Raw genomic sequence first — 23,431 nt, forward strand, 5'->3', positions numbered from 1 at the left:
GGGTTTGTAGGTTCATTGGCCTCTGTAAATTGCCCATAGTGTAGTGAGTAAATGCAAAAGTAGAATAATATAGAGCTAGTGTGAACAGGTGATCAATGGTCAGCATGGGCTCGGCGGGCCAAAGGGCCTATTTCCATGTTGCATCTTTCCAATTTTAATTCAATTCAAAAGATGAGGGAAAGAGAAAGGTAAATTTATTATTGCAAAAATGTTGAATGGGAAACGTGTGAGACATTATAGCCGATAGGTGAATGAATCCCAAGAGATGAATAGAAGACTGCAGTTTGTGGCCAGAATGGCCCGATAATTGCCTGTGCTGCTGGGTGAGTAGAACTGAAAAACTATGCTTCAGCCAGGTATATACTCTCAACATTGACAACCTCTACTTGCTTCTCTAACAAGGAGTCTAGAGATTATACTGTATAATATTCAAAAAAATGAACCACGCTAGGTCCAGTCTATCAACAAATCAATAATTAGAGATTGCCTTTCATGAAAAAGGCATAAATGTAATCCTGGGGATATAAGCTTACAAGAAAAATGGGATAAACATATTTAATGTGGGATAAACATATTTAATTATTACTAAATTCTACAGTTGTGTCCCAGATATAATACCATTAGATATTTCTCAGATTTTACATCTGCATAGCAGAAGTTGAATGATAAGCCATCCAAATTAATTTTGTGATTTCCAAAAAATAAATGGTGACCCAGTATTTCACCATGCATGGACTTCTGTTTTAGTATCACTGTTCACACAGGAAATGGGCCTCTAGAATTCAGTGAGTGAAATTTGATTTCTCTGGTACCTTTTCATTTAGTACATCTGAACTTTAAAACACCAGTTGAAGTGCATTTCAATATTACCAATGGTAACAGTAAGCAGCTTTTAACATTTTTTTTTCATTTTCATTGTAATGTAACATTTCTTTATCTTTTCTGCATGCTATTTACTGAGTGAAAGTAAGTGGTGATGTTTTTAGGTAAACTTTGTTTGGAGGTATTACTGAACTTTGTTTGAATTGAATTAAATGTTTCATTACTGGTTTGATTTAGAATCGAAGAGGAATTCAGAAGAATATGGTTTACATTGATGATCAGAGAGTTATGATGCAATACCAATTTCCATTAAATGAAATTGTGGTAGACTTTTACGACAGTTTAAAATCTCTTTCTTCAGGATATGCCAGGTAGGAATATATAAAATCTAATTTATCTGTATAAAGTAGAAACAAAAAACCAAGGAAGTAACTATTCGTGAAGTGGAAAGGAAATGATAATCGTGCCAATTGAAATCAATGCAAGGAAGATTGTGGGGGCAAGGAGTGGGGGAATGGAGTGGAAAGTGGTCAAGTGGAGTGCTAGAATTCCGAAATAAAAGCAAAAAGTAAATAGACAATTGCCAGTGAAATAAGAATCCATTTCCCATTTATTAAGTCACAGAGTTGTACAGCATAAAAATAGGACCTTCAGCCCACAAAATATGTGCTCTCTAGTTTTAGAACATCCCTACCATGGGGACTAGCTATCTACCCTACCTGTGCCACCCACTATTTTATAACCAACATCATTGTCATGGACACCTGACTTCTCCCTGATGTCCCACAATATGAATAAAATATTATTATTTTATATTGTGAATAAAATATTCAGTTTACAGCTGCAATTATTAGTTATTTTATGTGTATTTATTTAAACAAGTTTTTTAATTTTGTTTTTTACTGTAGTTTTGACTATGAAGATGCAGGTTACCAGGCAGCTGACCTAATTAAGATGGATATTTACCTCAATGGAAAATGTGTGGAGGAACTCACAATGGTTGTGCACAGGTTTGTCACATATTGTAGATGTACAGATGCAATTATGCATTTGTTTTTTTTATTGTAAACTATGATTTCTGGATCTAAATATATACTGATCAAGAATAATGGAAAACAAATTGAATAGATTTTCACTGATTTAGATGGCATGCCTGCAGTAAGATGGACCTCTTTTTTTGAACTGGTCTTTAAATTACAAGGCATCAGGAGACAAAGGCGACAGAAGAACGAGGACTGTTCATGTAAAAATACTAATAATGAATCACATTTTATAGGGTGTGCTTTGCAATACAGAACAGAACAACAATTTAGGTTTCATAACATCTCCCAAGGGATACAAAAATATCCATAGCTCGCAGAATTACAATTTAGTGAATTTTAATCCCTGAAAGTGGCACCATAGGGTAGTCAAGAAGGGTTTTGACACATTGGCTATCATTAGTCAGCGTATTAATTGGGATGTTATGTTACAGTTAAACAAGATGTTGGGAGGGGGCTTCATCTGGAGTATTGTATTCAGTTTTGGCCACCCTGCTATATGAAGGATGTCATAAGATGGAAAGGGTGCAGATAAGATTTATGAGGACATTGTCAGGAATTGAGTGCCTGAGCCATAAGGAGAGGTTGGGCTTTATTGTTTAGCACAGGAAGCTGAGAATTAATCTTATTGAGTTGTATAAGATAATGCGAGGAATAGATTGGGTGAATGCACTGAGTCTTTTACCCAGAGAAGGGGAATGAAGATACAGAGGATATAGGTTTAGGGTGAGGGGGGAAAGATTTAATAGGAACTTGAGCGGTGACTTTTTCACAGTGGATGGTAGGTATATGGAGTGAGCTGCCAGAGAGGAGTTAGTTGACGCAGGTACTATAACAACATTTAGAGTCATAGAGTGATACAGTGTGGAAATAGGCCCTTCGGTCCAACTTGCCCAATCCGGCCAACATGTCCTAGCTACATTAGTTCCACGTGCCTGTGTTTGGTTTATATCCCTCCAAACCTGTCCTATCCATGTACCTGTATAACTATTTCTTAAATGTTGGGATAGTCCCTGCCTCAACTACCTCCTCTGGCAGCTTGCTCCATACACCCACCTCCCTTTGCGTGAAAAAGTTACCCCTCAGATTCCCAATAAATCTTTTTCCCTTCACCTTAAACCTATGTCCTCTGGTCATCGATTCACCAACTCTGGGCAAGAGATATCGACCCAATCTATTCGTCTCATCATTTAAAAGACATTTGTACATGTACATGGAAAGGAAAGATTTAGAGGGATATGGGCCAAACACAGGCAGGAGTGACTAGCGTAGAAGTGAGTAGCGTAGATCATCACAGGCAGATTAGGTCAAAGTGCCTCTTTGCTGTATGGTCTATAACTCTTAACTCATAACTGTATTTCCTAAAGTTGCATGCAGGTTGATGGTAATTTGTTAAATATTACATTACACAGCTTTCCCATGTAAGTAAACTAAATGTTAATGGTTCTAAACAGGCCAAACAAATGTTAATTTTGCAGTAATTAAGCAAACCCACAACACAGAATTATTTACATTGACAGCTGAGAAGGTGGGCTATTTTGAAAATTCCTATAGAAGTCATTTGTTTTGGTTAATGGCGCACAAAATCCATGACTTACTCCTTGGACAAAATTATACATCCATTAATTTGAGGAAGGATATCCTTGCTATTGAGGCAGTGCAGCATAAGTTCACGAGGTTAATCCCCGGATGGCGGGACTGTCATATGAGGAAAGACTGGGCTTGTATTCACTGGAATTTAGAAGGATGAGAGGGAATCTTATAGAAACATGTAAAATTATAAAAGGATTGGACAAACTAGATGCAGGAAAAATGTTCCCAATGTTGGGGGAATCCAGAACTAGGGGCCACAGTCTAAGAATAAAGAGGAGGCCATTTAAAACTGAGATGAGAAAAAACTTTTTCACCCAGAGATTTGTGGGATTCTCTGCCACAGAAGGCAGAGAATTCTCTGCCAATTCACTGGATGGATTTAAAAGAGAGTTAGATAGAGCTCTAGGGGCTAGCGGAATCAAGGGATATGGGGAGAAGGCAGGCACGGGTTACTGATTGTGGATGATCAGCCATGATCACAATGAATGAGGTGCTGGCTCGCAGGGCTAAATGGCCTCCTCCTCCACCTATTTTCAATGTCTATTAAATGAATCAGCAACTTTTAAATGCTGCATAGCCCTTTTGGATAAGATGTGCTGTCTCATAAAAGCAGGTTAAATGTTCAGAACTGCAAAGTTGATGTATTTGCACTGCAATGCTCCCTTTAATGCAGAGGTATTGGAGGTGATTCTGCAAATTGTCCACGATAAAAGATAGCCTTATCTTTCCCCTTTCAAAATGTTCACACTAAACCTGAGGTTATGCTTTTAGGTCTTTACTCTTTTGGTGATTTAGTGATTTGCCTTGGACTGGACTCATCGGCATATTTCTGCCGTTTCTTCTGTGTCTCTATACTTCACATAACAGACTAAAGGTGCATAATAATGGTAATTTCTCCTCCAAAATCCTACTACCCAGCCTCTCAAAAGTAATGAGCTGAACCCATCGAAAAGTTATGAAATATTTGAAACGTCCAATGTTGGCCTCAATCGGGAATTTTAAGAACCAATAACAGTAGGGAAGTTTTTTTCACTGATTGAAATAGTCAAGTCCCACTAGAAATGTCCATTTTACCAGAGCAGTCCAAGGTTCTTGCCCAAATTTCTGAAGATTTATTTTAATAGTTAAACAATAGATCCAATTTTGCAGAATGAAACTTGCATTATATAAGTACAAATCACTCTGGAGCATTCAGCAAGGATGTAACAGCACTTTAATTTGCTTTACGGGTTGCTGGCCAAATTCCAGCACTCAACTGTGCAAAATCAGCACCTTGTGATGTTCACAAACACACTGCATTTACCAATTTATTGCCCAGTAAAATCATTGCAGCATAGTAAGTCTAATCATTGCCAGCATAGCAATCAGTTTTAATGTTGTAATATTTGCAAATCACTGCTGATCAGCTTTTTTTCAAAAATAAACTGTAGATATATAAGATCATAAGACATAGGTGCAAAATTAGGCCATTCAGCCCATCAAGCCCCATGAACCATGGCTGATCTATTTTCCCCTCTCAACCCCATTCTCCTGGTTTCTCCTGTACCATTTGATGACCTTACTAATCAAGAACCTATCAATCTCCGTTTTAAATATACCCAATGACCCGGCCTCCACAGCCATCTGTGGCAATGAATTTGGCAGATTCACCACCCTCTGGCTTAAGAAATTCCTTCTCATCTCCATTCTAAGGGTATGTCCTTTTATTCTGAGCCTGTGCCTTCTAGTCCTAGACCCTCTCACGACTGGAAACATCCTCTCCACATTTGCTCTATCCAGGCCTTTCATTATTCGGTAGGTTTCAATGAGATCCCCCCCCTCAACCTTCTAAACTCTGGTGAGTACAAGCCCAGAACCATCAAACACATCATATATTTACCCCATCATCACTGGGATCATGCTCATCAACTGACAGTTTATTAATACATATAGGTTGTGAATAATTTTCAGATATTGATAACACTATGATTTAGACCTATGGTGGAAGTGACTGAGCACACTACTGTTGATTGTACAGCAACCAAAGTCAATTTAGTCAGAAAACAATGTCTATTTAAAGAGCTTAGGAAGTAGAACTTATGGCAATGACTTCTCCTCTGAAAGCAGAGAAATATCTGCAGAACAAATGTAATCGTTGTGTATAAATTATGCGCATAACTAGTACACGACTAGTACACTAATGTGGTCCCCAGATTTGATTGATAGAGGAATTACTCAGTTGTCTCAACGTCAGACAGAGAAAGCATTCTCACTCTGTGCTGCCTTTATAAGACTTCCTCTTTATTTTTTCCATCATGTTCTGCACTCTACCTACTCTGCACTTAATTTGACCTTTAGTCCATCAGTTCTATTCTAATACATTCTCAGTCCCTTTTTTTTTCCCAGTCCATTTAGTTCAGTGGATCGGGTGGTACATATTCCCATTGTTCACCAGTATCCAAGATACTTGGATCGCTTATGTCATTATCAGGGTACAGTTTCTAGCAAATCTTAGTGTGTGAATTTTTGGACGGAAATGTGCAAAATAACCCTTCTTAGGCATTCTTTGAAATATACAATTTATTTAAAAAAACCTGACATGTTTTCTCATTCTTTCCTTTATACATAGCAAAATGTAACAGTGAATTGGATGTGTGAGGTACTGGGATCTCTTCTGGGGCAGGGGTACTCAAGGAAGTGGCCCTTGAAATTGTGGATCATTTTCCATTCTCTCAACTCTGGATCAGTTCCTTTGGACTGGAGCGTAGCCAGGGGAGAGGAAACAGGGAATTATAGACCAGTTAGCCCAACATCGGTAGTGGGAAAGATGCTTGAGTCAATTGTTAAAGATGTTATTGGAAAGTAGTGACAGGATCAGTCAAAGTCAGGAAAATCATGCTTGATTAATCTTCTGCAGTTTTTTGAGGATGTAACAAGTAGAATGGATAAAGGAGAGCCAGTGGATGTGGTGAATCTGGATTTTCAAAAAGCCTTTGACAACGTCCCACACAAGAGATTAATGTGCAAAATTAGAGCACATGGTATTGACATGGAACTGGAGGACAGGAAGCAAAGAGTAGAAATTAACGGGTCCTTTTCAGAATGGCAGGCAGTGACTAGTGGGGTGCGGCAAGGATCGGTGCAGGGGCCCCAGTTGTTTACAATACTAACAATTTAGACGAGGGAATTAAATGTGACATCTCCAAGTTTGCCGATGACACAAAGCTGGATGGCAGTGTGAGCTGCGATGAGGCTGCAGGGTGACTTGGATAGGTTGGGTGAGTGAGCAGATGCATGGCAGATGCAGTATAATGTGGATAAATGTGAGGTTATCCACTTTGGTGGCAAGAACAGGAAGGCAGATTATTATCTGAATGCTGTCAGATTAGGAAAAGGGGAGGTGCATAAAGACCTGGGTGTGCTTGTACATCAGTCACTGAAAGTAAGCATGCAGGTACAGCAGGCAGTGAAGAAAGCTAATGGCAAGTTGGCCTTCATTGCGAGAGGATTTGAGTTGAGGAGCAAGGAGGTCCTACTGCAGTTGTACAGGGCCCTGGTGAGACTGCACTTGGAGTATTGTGTGCAATTTTGGTCTCCTAATTTGAGGAAGAACATTACTTCTATTGAGGGAGTGCAGCGTAGGTTCACCAGGTTAATTCCTGGGGTGGTGGGACTGACATATGATGAAAGAGTGGGTTGACTAGGCTTGCATTCACTGGTATTTAGAAGGATGAGAGGGGATCTAATAGAAACATAGATTCTTAAAGAATTGGACAGGCTAGATGCAGGAAAAATGTTCCCGATGTTGGGGGAGTCCAGAACCAGGGGTCACAATTTAAGAATAAGGGGTAGGCCATTTAGGACAGAGATGAGGAAAAACCTTTTCACCCAGAGAGTTGTGAATCTGTGGAATTCTCTGCCACCGAAGGCAGTGGAGGCCAATTCACTGGATGTTTTGAAGAGAGAGTTAGATATAGCTCTTAGGGATAAAGGAATCAAGGTATGTGGGGAGAAAGCAGCAACGGGGTTCTGATTTTAGATGATTGGCCACGATCATATTTGTAATGAGTGGAGTCGTACACACGTTGTAATGTGCTACAATTGGTTAGTAGGAAATAACCAATCTACAATATTGAATGGTGGTGCTGGCTCGAAAGGCCGAATCCTGCACCTTTTTTTCTATGTTCTATGTGTGCAACAAATTTAATGTCCCTTGAACACTAATTGCAAGATTGCTGGTTGTGCACCTAGCAAAATTAACCCTGCGGTTGGACCAGTAAAAATATGGAAAGGTAGTTTTGGATCTAGATTTGATCTATCCTTGACAATTGTTTGTTGTTTAAAAAAAATCCCATCTCTTTAAAGAGTTCTGAGACATCATCATCTCCCCTCCTCTCTCTTTGGAGCCTTTTGACTTACTGAGTGATTCCAGTATTTTCATTTTTTTAATTTCCAGTGTTATTACATTTTGTATTGTCTCATGAGTTCTTTGTATGTCTATTTCAGGGAGAAAGCTTATTTTTCTGGTAAAGCAATAGCAGAACGTTTAAAGGAGACAATACCACAGCAACTTTTTGAAATCGCCATTCAGGCAGCAATAGGCAGCAAAGTCATAGCAAGAGAAACGTGAGTACCAAATATATTTACTGCCACTTGTCCTTTTTGTCAAATAAAGACGAATTAGTGAATTATTCTCCAATAACAGGTTGAGTGAGCCTTGAAGGAAGAAGTTTAAAAAAATGCACTTTCCTCTTTTGTTCAGATTACCAGTGTCTGCTGATTAATTTTGAATTTCATTTACTAAATGAAAATTTGATTTGTTTGAATTTCACTTACATTTACTTTTCTAAAATTTCATTTACAAAATGAAAATTTGATTTTTTGTAACCTATGTTTAAACATTTTTTTGCTTTTGTGCAAAGTAATTAAACTTCAATAATTAAGCAATTTCAGAATTTTAAACACTTCACGTGAATTCTAGATGACAATAAACCATCAAGCTATTGTAAGTGAAACATTTTCAACACTGTTCATAAAGTGCTGTTCTACCCCTCAGATTCAAGCTTCATCGTCAGTCTTAATACCTTTAGACACATCATTGGCTCTGATTCCCAACACATATTAAGGATAACTTTGCTAAACATTGTTTAAGTAACTACCTGGGGATGAACTCTAGTTTTCAATCCAATTTCAGGATTCTCTCATGAATTATGTGAAAATATCACTAATTGAATTATTTAACACAGGTTCTCAAGGATTTATGTTACATTCCATCAAAGATTTATTCTGAATGTTTTTGTTTCCCTTTCAGTATTAAAGCTGTGAGAAAAAATGTCTTGGCAAAATGTGTAAGTAGTTTTGTTGTTCCTGTGTAAGAAAAACAGTCTCTATGTACGATTAAGATGTATTATCAAAGTACCAATTCAATGTTCAGTCTGTTGCAAAACTGTGCTTTAACTGTATTTAAGTTAATTTAAAATTGTATTGCAGTGTTTCAAAGAATGTAATTAGAATTATCATTAATGTCAGGCAACTGTATTGCTAATTTACCTTTTTATAAATTGTGATGAGTAAAATTTAATACATCTGTTACAAAATATCGCAGGTTGTTCTGCTATAATACGATCATTGTGTTCCTAAGAAACCTATTATAAAAAATCATATTGTAAAGGCAATATGTCAGAGGAAGAATGGGGGTTTTGGGGCTAGAAATTCACAAAGTTGCAACAGCCAAGTTAAGTTTTAATTGCAAAAACTTTTTTGTTACTGCAAAAAAAGTTACTAAAATACAATATGTAACTTTGTTTAAGAGGGTATTGTTTGTGAGTGTGTTCATTGAGAGGCACTCAGGTATATATATAAGTCCTTTATTAGCAGGGCCTTACAGTACAGATGCTGGCTTCCATTACCTCCAGTCTCCCGCCTGATTCCAGTGTAACCCAGTACAAAACCCGGCCTGGATTTGGGCCGGGTGCACAACAGTAAAACCAGACATGGATCTACATCCCCCTTCTTAAGCATAAGCCCCCCAAACTAGATAACAATATGAAACAACTACAACTTACAACTTACCCCCATCCTAATACAAGGGATGAAAAGACAACCACGGCAACGCTAAACAGAGGAGGATACAACTCGAGTAAGATAAACAAAAGGGGAACGGTAACAACCGTAATTAACCAGAGTCCATAGCAAGTGTCTAGCCACAGTCTTGGTACTTGGGATTGGGCTTACAGACCCGTCCTGCACGAGTACAATACCAGCCCTCCGCCGTACCCATTGTAGGTGTCAGCACCATGGGTGGTGGTTCAAACGGCACTGGTCTCGCAACGGCCTTCTGCACAGGAGACTGCACCAGTGAAGTCATGGGTGATTCCATCACCGGCTCCTTTGTTGGTGTTAAGACCAGCTTGTGGTCTGCCGACGCCTGGCCACCATTGGTCTGTAACCTGCCATCTGCGACCTCCGTGTAGCCATGTGAACGCGGATGAGATGGCACCGGCTCATTCACCGGTAGAAGGTGTTTTCTGTTCCGCCGGTAGGTTCCTCCTTCCGATTGGACAAGATAGGACCGCGGCTCCTGGCAGGTCCCACTAACTACACCCAGACGATCATGACCCTTCTGGGTCTGCAGACGGACCGTCTGACCCCCCAACAGAGGCTGGAGAGGATGGCTAGACCTGTCGTAATACGCCTTCTGGATCTGCCGTTTATGTTGCAGCTGAGCCTGAACAACTTGGGGCTCGTGAACATGGGGCTGCAGCAGGTGTCTTGCAACAGGAAGGGTGGTACGAGTTTGTCTGGACATCAATCGTTGGGCCGGCGAACCCAATACCGGGTCACGTGAAACGTTACGGAGATTGAGGAGATCCAGGAATACATCAGACCCGGCTCTTCTGGATCTCTCCATGACCTGTTTGGCACTACGGACAGCCCTCTCGGCTAGCCCGTTTGACTGTGGATACTCCGGGCTGCTGGTGATGTGTTTAAAATCCCAGCGCATGGCAAAGTCCTTGAAACACTGACTGGTAAATTGACCGGCATTATCCGACATGAGGGTGTGAGGAGACCCATGGACCGAGAAATGTCTCGCCAGTTTTTGAATTATCGCCGCTGAGGAAACTGTGCGGAGCAAATCGACCTCGAACCATCCGGAATAGGAATCCACCAGAACCAGATATTGATTGCCACGCCACTCACAAATGTCAGTGGCCACAGAGGACCAGGGTAAATCAGGAACCGGGTGCAGCAAAAGTGGTTCCCTTTGCTGATGTGGGGCCAAACTGTTACACACCGCACATGATTGCACCCTCTGGTGCACGTAGTCAGACATAGCAGGCCAGAAAAACATACTTTTGGCTCGCTGAACCGTTGCCTCAGCGCCAGGGTGGCCCCTATGTATTGCGTCAAAATACTGCTGCCGTAGTGAGGCAGGGATCACCGCCTTGTGGCCTTTCATAATGACCCCGTTCTCGATAACTAGCTCATCTCTAACGGGGAAGTACGGTTGTACAGAGAATGGTACCATATGCGATTTGCTCGGCCAACCGTGTCGAATGATGGACGCAAGCGACTGCAACGTGTCGTCCTCTGCCGTGTGTGCCACCAACAATTCCAAACAAGACGAGGGGAGATGATCGACCATCATGACATCAAAACAATCCTTCTCGGCAGCATGCTCGTTAGAGGTCTTCCTAGGCGCACGGGACAGGGTGTCAGCTAGGTGCATGTCCTTGCCGGGTTTGTAGGTTAGTGTAATGTCGTACTTTTGGAGACGCAGCAGCATACGTTGCAGTCTCGTCGGGGCAGCATGGAGTGGTTTGTTCAGTATGGAAATCAGTGGTTGGTGATCGGTCTCCACAATGGCAGCCTTGCCGAAAATGTAATCGTTGAACTTTTCATATGCAAAGACAACCGCCAACAGTTCTTTCTCGATTTGTGCGTAGCGTGTCTCCGCGTCTGTCATGGTCCTTGAGGCATAAGCAATGGGCTGGCCATCCTGCAGGCACGCAGCACCGAGTCCATACTGGGATGCGTCGCAGGTCAGAGTAACTGGTCGATTGACGTCGAAATATGCCAGGGTGGGAGGACACGACATCAGGTGTCTGAGAGCGTCAAAAGCCCGCTGTTGTTGCTCATCCCACGTCCATGCAATGTCTTTGTGAGATAGCTGTCGCAGTGGAGCGGAGAGTTCACTAAAGTGAGGAATAAACTTGCCAAGATAGTTCACCATGCCCAGGAACCTCTGTAGGCTGGTGACGTCAGTCGGAACTGCCATCTCACTGATGGCTGCTGTCTTCTCAGGATCAGCCTTGAGGCCCTCATTGGTGAAAACATGTCCTACATATTTTACCTTGTTGACACGGAACATGCACTTGTTGGGGTTGAGTTTTAAGTGTACCTCCCTGGCACGATTGAGTACCTTCGTTAAGTTAACATCATGCTCCTGTACGTCCTTACCCGCCACGATAATGTCATCGACAACAATCGCACATGGGCATCTGTCGAAGAGCTGCTCCATAGAGCGTTGAAACACTTCACTGGCCGCGTTAATCCCGAACGGCATCCGCAGGAATCTGTAGCGTCCGAAGGATGTGCTGAAAGTGGTGAGCAGAGATGATTTGTGGTCCAGGGGAATTTGCCAGAACGAGGTCTTGGCATCGAGAACGGAGAACACTGTGGCCTTGCCCATGTGTGCGGCCACCTCCTCCACAGTGCGCATCGGGTGATGAGGTCGCTTGAGTGCAGTGTTTAAATCCTGCGGGTTGATGCATATACGTATCTCCCGCTTGTCCTTCTTGGTCGCGGCCACCATCGAGGATACCCAGTCAGTGGGCTCCGTAACAGGAGTAATAACTCCTATAGCTTCCATCCTGTCAAGCTCTGCCTTGACCCGGTCTCGCATGGCAACTGGGACGCGATGAGCAGGGCGGACCACGGGTCTCACATCCCGGTCAATAGTCATTGAGTAAGTGATAGGCAGCTTGCCCAGTTCATCGCTGAAAAGATCCTTATAGTTCGCGAGGATCTGTTGTGTGGAGTCTGGGACTGGCGTAAGCTGATGCACGGCCTTGCCGAATGAAATCAGTCCCATGTCGATACATGCTTCAACGCCAAGGAGAGGCACGACTGTGCCATCAACAACGTAAAATTGTACATTGTACGATTGTGCTGCGAGGTGGCACCGTAGCTCCACCACTCCAATAGGAAGCACTTCGTTCCCCCCGTATGCCTGGAGGGTTGCGTCACATGTTTTTAATTCCTCAGCTCTACGAAGCCTTGAAAACTCGGCAAGAGATATGACGTTGCACGCCGCACCTGTGTCTACTTTCACAACAACAGGCACATTGTTTATCTTTAATGTGACCATGGGATCTTTGTGCTTAATTAACTGGCCCTGGACAGAGTGTGCATTGAGGCGAATTCCATCCACTGAAGGTGTATTGAAGTTTACAGTATCACAATCTGATAAGTCATGTGAAGGCTCTGGGTGTATCAAATGTACAGCTTGTGTTGACCCAATCGTCTTGGAACTTCTGCAGCACTTCAAGAAATGATTTCTCCGTTTGCAGCCATGACAAATCTGTCCAAAAGCCGGGCAGTTCTCCCATTTGGCTATATGAGAGTAACCACAATTAGTGCAATCACTAACGAGGCTGATGCCAGCCCTGCCAGGTTGGGCTTGTGTCACTTTGAACGGTCGACGTTCCTTTCTGATAAATGGTCCCGTCGAGTCAACGCGGAAAACAGGCTGAGGCACGGCACTCAAAGTCCTTGTGTCGACATCCGTCAATTCATAAATCCGACAGGTGCTAATCGCTTTAGCGAGGGTAAGATCGCAATCACGCAGAAGGCTCCTTCTCAATTTGTCGTTGGTGATACCACACACCAGCCTGTCTCTCGTGAGTTCATCACAGCGGTTACCAAATCTGCAACTTGACGCGGCGTATTTCAAAGAGTTGATATAGGCTTCAACCGGCTCACCCGGTTTCTGGGAACATGTAAAGAATTTGTGCCGTTCCATGATAAGGTTAGTCTGCGGAGCACACAGCTGCCGAAATTTATTCTTAAGGCACACAGGGTCGTGAATCGTCTCGGCAGGTGTGATAACTGCATCAGCCGCATCCAGCACAGCCTCAGCATAAACAAAGAGTTTCGCCCGACGGATTGCTTCCAAACCTGCAAGATTGAGGAGAATGGATGCTTGTACGTGGGGATTCTTGTCGTGGTGTGCAGCAGCAATGAATACATCGTAATCTTCCTCGAAGGTGCGCCAACGTTCACCAATATTGCCGTCGAAGACAAGTGGATCAGGCTTCCGAAAAGAATCAGCCATGGCTAGAGACGTCAAAAGTCTTGAGGAAACAAATTGTGGTGACCCAAAAGCTAAATAACGGCCACCTCTGACACCATGTTTGTGAGTGTGTTCATTGAGAGGCACTCAGGTATATATACAAGTCCTTTATTAGCAGGGCCTTACAGTACAGATGCTGGCTTCCATTACCTCCAGTCTCCCGCCTGATTCCAGTGTAACCCAGTACAAAACCCGGCCTGGATTATGGACCGGGTGCACAACAGTAAAACCAGACATGGATCTACAGGTATAGTTGCACAAGTGTCATTAGAAGCGATTGCTTGCAAATTTTAATGGCCACCTGCAGTTAAAGCAGTGACATGTTTTTAAGAGACAGCAGTGTTTGATTGCTCTGGGGAGGTTATATGGAAACAGTTTTAATTGAAGACAGCTTTGTTTATATTTGTCATTTTCCAAAATAACTTTAAAATATACTCTAGTTCCCAATCAAATTTGTGTTATAACCAATTTGGCCCGCGTAATGCAAATATTGTTTCCTAATTCGTCACTCACATTGTATCCAATTTGTGTTCTGGAAACACTTGTTATAGTATAACTATCTGTGCCATAAAATAATTAGATCATTGGTAATTTTGTTTCCTACACTCACTGGAGTTTAGGAGGATAAGAGGGGACCTCATTGAAACTTACCGAACGGTGAAAGGCTTGGATGGAGTGGATGTGGAGAGGATGTTTCCACTAGTTGGAGAGTCTAGGAAGAGATAGATAGTTTCTTGATTAATGCAGGTGTTATGGGGAGAAGGCAGGAGAATAGGGTTAGGAGGGAGAGATAGATCAGCCATGATTGAATGGTGGAGCAGACTTGACATGCCGAATGGCCTAATTCTGCTCCTATCACATGACCACACCACTTTGGATCTAACACTATTCAGAAATAAGTGAAAATATTGATAAATGCACTTGTCTGTTGAACTTTACAAGTCTACCCTATTTTTCCGAAATATTTCTTAATTTTTACACATCATAATTGTGTTACAATACATTGTGCTAATGATGAAGGGGAAGTTACATTTTTGGTGCATGATACATGTTTCAACAAGTTCCTACTCCACAGTACATAACTGATCATAATACCATAATTTGGCACATACATTTCATAGTACTAAAGAGAATTTGAAAACTTAGTGTAGTTTAAATAGACTTTAGAGATATAGCATGAAACAGGCCCTTCAGCCCACCTAGTCCGCACTGACCAACGATCACCCGTACAGTAGTTCTATCCTACACACTAGAGACAATTTACCGGTCAATTAACCTACAAACCTGTTTGTCTTTGAAATGTTGGAGGAAACCGGATCACCTGGTCACAAGCAGCATGAACAAACTTCATACAGACAACACGGAATTTATACGTTCTCCCTGCAACCGCATGGGTTTTCTCTGATTATTCCGGTTTCCTCCCAAAGACAAACAGGTTTGTAGGTTAATTGGCTTCGGTAAAAAATGGTGACTAGTGCTAGTGTACTGGGTGATCGCTAGTTAGCAAGGATGGTGGGCCGAAGGGCCCCTTTCCTCCCTTTATCTCAAGTCTAAACTGCCCATAGTCAGGATCGAATCCAGGTATTTGGCACTGTATGGCAGCAACTCTACTACTGCGCTGCTCTAATGAAAGGTTAAAAAAAAAGATTGAACTGGAGGAATTAGTGCATTAAAATTGTACAATTATGCTTTCACAAATTCAAAGGTTTAACTCCTGAATATATATTTAGATGCCTGCAGTTCTTAAAAAGGCCACAAGGTGGCACCTGTGCTGTTTAAATAATTTTTAATCAGATTAGCTAACTTCCACTGGGAATAAATATGCTTACAGTGCTCAGCAAAATTACTGGTTTATGCACACCGTTCCATCTGGAACTGTAAGCATTTACCCTTGTATGTTGCAGTTACTGTGACATTCTCATGAGAGTGTGGAAGTTTACAATTTATTGGCCAATCTACACGAGCAATTTTCTGGCCGTGCTCTGCCAGTGAATTATGTTAAAAGTATGGTTGTGGAGAAGAAACTTGCAGGATCCTTGCAGGTTTCTGCCTCCACTACATTGCGGATGTAGAACAAATTCGTCCTTTTCCTGTTAATTCTACCAATTAATTTAAATTTGTTTTTTCACCCCACTGTTAAGTGAAAGAATTCCTTTCTGTTTACTTTATCCATTTCCCTTATTATTTAATCTGTCAAAATTAAATCTCAGCTCAAACTATTCCAAGGGAAACAGATCCAGAAAATGTAATGTCTCTCTTTTTTCCACTGGTCTTAGATTTGCTTGGGGGTGGTGACTAGAATTATGTGCAGTACTCGCACTGTGGCTAAACTAGTCTTGTATATACTTTCAGCATAACCTCTTATACTCTATGTAATAGCCAGTAAAGGAAAACATCCCACATGTTCTTTGAATCATTTCATTAATCACTCCTGTCATCTTGAAGGATCTGTGGTTCAAAAATGCTTGTGCTCCTTTGTACCTTTAAGTGTTCTCTCGCATTGTTTCCTTGTTGTCCTTCCCCAAATCCATTACTTCCAACTTCTCTGGTTTGAATGTCATTTGCCCCTGTCCAGTTCATTCATATCCTGCAGCCATAAACTTGCCTCCTATTGTCAACCACTTTTTTTGTTGCATGTGTGTACTCAAAATCCTTATTGTTTTCAGTATGGTGGAGACATAACTCGAAAAATGAAGCTTCTGAAAAGACAAGCTGAAGGGAAGAAAAGGATGAGGAAAATCGGCAATGTGGAAATACCAAAGGATGCCTTCATAAATGTACTAAAAAGACAAAAAGACAAGTAAAGTAAATGTTAATGTGTGGGAAGGAACTGCAGATGCTGGTTTAAACCGAAGATAGATACAAAATGCTAGAGTAACTTAGTGGGACAGGCAGCATCTCTTGAAAGAAGGAATGGTTGACGTTTAGGGTCAAGACCCTTCAGACATTAAGTTAATGTTGCATCAAATATTAAGTTCTTTGTCTTCTGCACATACGGCAAGGAGATAAAATGGCCAAGCTTAAGAGTGGAATGGATTCTTCATATACATCAGTCACATACTTCAAAACATGTATGATGGGTGTATATAAATACAATTGTACAATAGTGTGGAATTTTTCAAACAGTTGGAGCCAGTCTGCATAATCTCTGCCATTTCAAATCCAAAATTAAGACCAGTGAGAAAAAATTGTTTCATAATTCTCTGTATCAATGATGTGATGAAGATTGCTTTTTCAGAAGTATTTATTTTTACTGTAAATATTTGTCAAGTGGAATTAAATTCACTTTGAAACATAAATGCAATTTTAATATATGTTTTGTTTGAGGATGACCTACTCCAGTTCTAGGTGGCTGATGAAGCCAATGCGGAAAGTACATAATTTACAACGAGGGCGGGGAGGTGCAGGGTGAGGTGGACTATTGGGGAAGTAGTCTGTCTCTATTGGCAGGACTATGTGTGTTCCCAGCACATGGACTTGGGGTTCTCAATGTCATCCTGAAATATTTTTCTCCACATTGAATGGTTATGGTCTAGGGATTCCCAAGAGTCAGTGGGGATGTGTTGTTTTTCCTGCAACACTGTCTACCCTTCACCTTTTTGCCGTCCATCTGGGTGATGTCATAATAGGTCTAAGGAAAGGAGAAAAAGCCAGGTCCAACATCAAGCATGTTTAATGTGATCTGTCATGAACTGCATTCATTTAGGGCCTCAGCTCTACGGATGTTGGCTTGAGAAATGATGCTAATGTTGGTCCATTTGTTCTGCTAATAAATTGAGGATTTTGCAGGATTGCTCAGCATTAGCTCTCCAGTGCTTTGAGATACCAGCTGCAGATATTCCAGGTCTTAGAAACGGTTAGATGAGCACAAATCATTGGGCCATGGGTTCTGTGACCGTTTCAGGATGATTTTCAAAGACTTTACTTGTACATACTTTTTGCAGTCTTTTCCACCAGGAGTCACAAGAGACTGCAGATCCAAGACTCATGATTTTTTTTTTAAAAACAAACGCAGGTTAATCAGACTATTGAGATGCATCTTGGCTGACATGGACGAGTTGAATCAAAGTGCCTGATTCCATGCTGTATGACTATGAATAACTGTTCCTGGACACAACATGAACAACAAGATATGGCCAGGGTGATGACTATGTATTATGGAAGGACCGTTTCGCATGCAACTGCATGAGATGCAGTTCCTCCCCACATCAAACACCCTATTCTCAGATTTCCAAGAGTAAAGAAAAAATCTCCAAGAATATTATTTTGTTCTTGAAAAATGTAGTGTGCCTGCCATTCAATTAAAGTCCCTACCCCTCCACCTCTTAAGAGTGAAGGAATATCTGAAAAAGACTGGGCACCTTAGGTCTCTCCAAAGGGAACAAGCTTAGATCATCCACAAACTGCAGAAGAGATACACAACACTTCATGACTTGTATCCATGAGCATAATCAGGGCATAATCATAATCAATTCCAGTGCACACCGATGTGAAGCATCCACACTCCTCCACCACCATCTTATCAATCTTCTCACCTCTAATGCACATCACCACAAGCAAGCTCCCATCTACTACCTACACAATTACCTCCATGTAGTTGGGTCTGAGGTTCCTACATTGGCCTCAGTTGCCAGAATTCAAACGGAAGCCAACTATCTTAACTCCCAGGGCTACTGAAAGAGTGCATGCCATTGTAGACACAATAGATGACATATTTTAGCCTTTATTCAAATAGGAAAAGAGAAAGTTTGCAACTCCTCAAACACTAATGTACTGCAAATTCATTGGAAAAAATAAACTGCTAATAATAAAACGAACATTGCCATTAATGTTAAATGCTAAATCTAATATTAAGGTTTCGACAAATTTGTATTTTAGAAGTTGAACTATGTATGGTGCACTCTGATTGAAATTTACTTTAAAAGCCCAATGACATTTTTTAGAACCGCTTGGAAGTATGCCAAATATATCTTGGTTAATATTTTATGAAAGTATGACAAGAGATTTTTTTTCTAACAAACATGTCAGTCTTTTAGATCATATTGATGGATTGTTAGCATTCATCTGCTTAAAACATTTGAAACTGTTAGTGTGCATACGCATATATCCCTAAGTTTCTTAATTCCTTCCATTTTAATGCAATGAGGGTAAACAGAAAAGATTGATTTTTGTTTCAGTTTTAAATGATTGATTGTCCAATGTTGAGCCATGAATAAATGTAAGCAAATACTTAGGATTCAGATTACACTGAATATCAACCACCAAATTTGACCTTAAAACTTTTATTCCAGTCTGCCGCCTGTAATCTTTTACAGTGAGATTTAGAGAAATAGCACAGAAACAGGCCCTTCGGCCCACCAAATCTGTGCCAATCATACACTAACACTATCCTGCACACTAGGAATAATTTTACTATTTTTACCAAAGCCAATTAACCTACAAACCTGTACGTCTTTGGAGTGTGGAAAGAAACCGGAGAAACCCACATGGTCACAGGGAGAATGTACAAATTCCCTACAGACAGCATCCATATACAATAGACAATAGGTGCAGGAGTAGGCAATTCGGCCCTTCGAGCCAGCACCACCATTCAATGCGATCATGGCTGATCATTCTCAATCAGTACCCCGTTCCTGCTTTCTCCCCCTACCCCCTGACTGCTATCCTCAAGAGCTTTATCTAGCTCTCTCTTGAATGTATTCAGAGAATTGGCCTACACTGCCTTCTGAGGCAGAGAATTCCACAGATTTACAACTGACTGAAAAAGTTTTTCCTCATCTCCGTTCTAAATGGCCTACCCCTTATTCTTAAACTGTGGCCCCTGGTTCTGGACTCCCCCAACATTGGGAACATGTTTCCTGCCTCTAACGTGTCCAACCTCTTAATAATCTTATATGTTTCAATAAGATCCCCTCTCATCCTTCTAAATCCCAGTGTATACAAGCCTAGCCGCTCCAGTCTTTCAACAAAGGACAATCTCACCATTCCGGGAATTAACCTAGTAAACCTACGCTGCACGCCCTCAATAGCAAGAATATCCTTCCTCAAATTTGGAGACCAAAACTGCACAGTACTCCAGGTGCGGTCTCACTAAGGCCATGTACAACTGCAGAAGGACCTCTTTGCTCCTATACTCAACTCCTCTTGTTATGAAGGCCAACATTCCATTGGCTTTCTTCACTGCCTGCTGTACCTGCATGCTCCCTTTCAGTGACTGATGCACTAGGACACCCAGATCTCGTACGTCCCCTTTTCCTAACTTGGCACCATTCAGATAATAATCTGCCTTCCTATTCTTACCACCAAAGTGGATAACCTCACACTTATCCACATTAAACTGCATCTGCCATGCATCCGCCCACTCACACAACCTGTCCAAGTCACCCTGCAAACTCACAGTATCTTCCTCACAGTTCACACTACCACCCAGCATTGTATCATCTGCAAATTTGTTAATGGTACTTTTAATCCCTTCGTCCAAGTCATTAATGTATAGTCAGCATTGAATACAGGTCTCTGGCGCTGTATGGCGGTAACTCTACCGCTGCGCCACCCAATAGTCACAAGATGTGTTTTTGCCCAGAGGACCATTTTTAAGAACATGGAGCACCAGTGTTGCTGCCACTTCTGTGCACATAACACATTAGTATATGTAGGCTACCAGGTCTTCATAATGACATTACATTGCATCATTCGGCAGATTGGCTCTAAAGAACATCCAGTGATCCATTGAGCAAGTTTTAATCATAGGCTTGAGGACTGCTTCAACATTAAGGATTCTCATGCACCAGGCTTTGGTGATAAGGTCACGAGGAGTGTGAGGAGAGAGAGTGCTTTGGGTGTGTGCTGTTCGTTTGCTGTGCAAATAAAACCCTCCTAACCAGACTACAAGGCGCCTAGTCTAATTCTGAGCTGGACCGTACCGAGTCCCGCCACATTGGTGACCCCGACGTGATCTCCGTGCCGCGGGTTCGATCAGGGAGTGGCAAAACACTCGGGTGACGCCACATAGTAGAGAAAAAAAAGAAAAGTTGTTGGGATTACAAAATCCCCAAATTCAGCCCCCACCTCCAAAGCCCAATCCAAGATGAACTTGTTATCAGCAGCAGCCAAAGCAAAACACAAACACACCATGAAGGTAACAAAAAGGCATGGCAAAGGAAAAGAATAAAATGACAAATCACTAACTAAACATTTTCAGTCAATTAAAAAAAAATTATTAGTGTACAGTGACATTCACATTATTTTGTAATGTCTGTTTTTACTTTGAAATGCACTTAAAGAGGCTTGAAACTGATAATTGTGTACATTTTCAAAAATGTTCCAATTGTTTTGATCCCGCTGTACGCCTCGCGCAAGCACTTGGCTCTTTTCCTTTTTTTTTTACCTCACTCACATGCCTGTCCATGATAAAATATCTGTGTCATTTGTGGATGAAGCAAGACTCAAAACTAAATCTGTGGTAAAGATAGCCTTTATCTCAAAGGATCTAGAATGATAATTCAATCCAAGTTGGAAGGTTGTAGCGATGCTTAACGGGTGAACAGAAGATGACAACTTACCAAATGTGGCAAATATTTATTGTTGCAATGCAAATTCCTTGTCCACATCAGCAAAAAGCATTTGTATTTAGGCGAGAATGGAGGAAGAAGTGGATGGTCTTTAACTTTAAAATATATATTTTCCTCAATTAAGATCAGCAAAGAATTGTATGAGATCAATTGAAAGGGGAACAATACAATGGACTATGGGTGTGGGTTTCTAGCGTTGAAGTTTCAGGTGGGAAACAAGAAACAAGAGGAAATGAAAGAGGTTACAGTGATCTGACAATGCAACAATGGCACAATTTCAGGAAGAACAAAGGGAACACTTGAAAGAACGATACTACCGCACCTAGAGAAACAGGAAATAATGAAAGAACATGTCAAGTTTATTGTTATATGCACACAACATTGGTGAGATAGATACAATGAAAATCTTATTTGCAGCAGCATAGCAAGCATATACTCAGACAACACACAAAATAAATTATTCAAAAATTACGCAAGTTCTGCAGCAAAAGAAAAAAATCTGCAGAAATAACAATAAATTAGTCGTTTGTAATGCAAGAGGCAGTCTGTTGTGTTTTATTGCCAATGTAGGATTAGGCTTGTGCTGGTCTGTTTAAGACCCCAATAGTTCTAGGAAAGTAGCTATTATTGAACCAGGTGGTGTGGGACTTCAGGCTTTTGTACCTCTTGCTCGACAGTAGTAACAAGGTATAACAAAGTAGTAACAAGGGATCTTGATGGAGCATCCCTCTCATGTAGATGATTTTGATGGATGTAAGAGCTTTGCCCATGATGGCCTGGGCCGAGTCCACCATTCTCTGCAGCCTCTTGCATTCCAGGCCATGATGCAACCGGTGATGATACCGTACATTTGTAGAACTTTGTCAGAATACTCGGGGAAATGCCGAATCTCTTAAAAAACTTCCAAGTAAAGATGCTGGTGTACCTTCTTGTGATTATGTCTATGTGCTGTGCCCAGGAGAGGTCACCCGAGAAATTAGCCCCCCGGAATTTGAAGCTGCTAACTCCATCACCAATGAAAACTGGCATGTGATCTCCTGAATTCTCCTTTATGCAGTCAACGATTAGTTCCTTGGCACAAAAGGCTGGAGTAGCTCAGCGGGACAGGCAGCATCTCTGGAGAGAAGGAATGAGTGACGTTTTGGGTCTCGACCCAAAACGTCACCCATTCCTTCTCTCTAGAGCTGCTGCCTGTCCCGCTGAGTTACTCCAGCTTTTTGTGCCTATCTTCGGTTTAAACCAGCATCTGCAGTTCCTTCCTACATGAGTTCCTTGGTTTTGTTGATGTTGAGAGATGTTGTTGCGGCACCAATCAGGTGTGCTATCCCTCTCCTGTACACTCGTTCATCACAATCTGGGATTCAGCCAACAACAGTGGTGTCATTAGCGAATTTCTAATGGCACTGGAGCTATGTTTAGCCACACTGGGAGTAAAGGGAGAAGAGCAGGGGGCTAAGCCAGCAGCGTAGAGGTACACTTATGTTGATAATCAGTGAGGATGAGATCATGTTAGTGACCAAGAAATGAAGGAAAAAAGATAGGAATGGGAGCAGGGCTTGAAAATAACAGTGAAACAAGGGGTAAAATTGCATTTGCAACAAATCCAGTCATGAAGAACATGAATAGCTTGGATGAAGAGAGACAAATCAGTAAGACAGGGAGCTCAAAAATGCGAAAACTGAAGAAATTTACCTGCGATCATAAGCTTCCCAGATAACTTGATATAATCAGTTCCTTGGTGGGATACCTACAGCACTTTGAAAAAAGACAAATTGATTTTGATGTCATAAATACAGAGTTTTGTTATTCAGATTTTGTATTATATTTTGGATCCATAATCTTTGTACCCACAGTAAAACATCATAAACTCTAACTTACAACCAGGACTTGGCACTAAGTGCAATAAATAATGACAAATGCAGGGAAAGGTTGGTGAATGATTCAAATTGGATGTGTAAAGACAAAGAGAAAGCAAGGAAAATCAGCAAAGACCAGTTCCCTGTCTACACAAAATTGAAGTTAGGCATTTACAGTAATAACCATGTTGTCAGAAAAGATCATTAAATTGTCAT

General features: G+C 41.4%; 1 protein-coding gene across 1 annotated transcript in view; it reads left to right on the plus strand.

Annotated features, from left to right (window-relative positions):
* Positions 1-17,057, plus strand: part of guf1 (GTP binding elongation factor GUF1) — a 38,671-nt gene extending 21,614 nt beyond the window's left edge. Inside the window, exons 13-17 of the mRNA XM_078399094.1 lie at positions 1,060-1,193; positions 1,731-1,832; positions 7,941-8,060; positions 8,746-8,782; positions 16,455-17,057. Of these exons, the coding sequence (XP_078255220.1) occupies positions 1,060-1,193; positions 1,731-1,832; positions 7,941-8,060; positions 8,746-8,782; positions 16,455-16,592 (531 nt within the window). The 3' untranslated portion in view covers positions 16,593-17,057. The remainder of the gene's footprint in view (positions 1-1,059; positions 1,194-1,730; positions 1,833-7,940; positions 8,061-8,745; positions 8,783-16,454) is intronic.
* Positions 17,058-23,431: the final 6,374 nt, after the last annotated feature.

The sequence above is a fragment of the Rhinoraja longicauda genome, chromosome 1, assembly GCF_053455715.1.
Source record: "Rhinoraja longicauda isolate Sanriku21f chromosome 1, sRhiLon1.1, whole genome shotgun sequence".
In the NCBI taxonomy this organism is placed as follows: domain Eukaryota; kingdom Metazoa; phylum Chordata; class Chondrichthyes; order Rajiformes; family Arhynchobatidae; genus Rhinoraja; species Rhinoraja longicauda.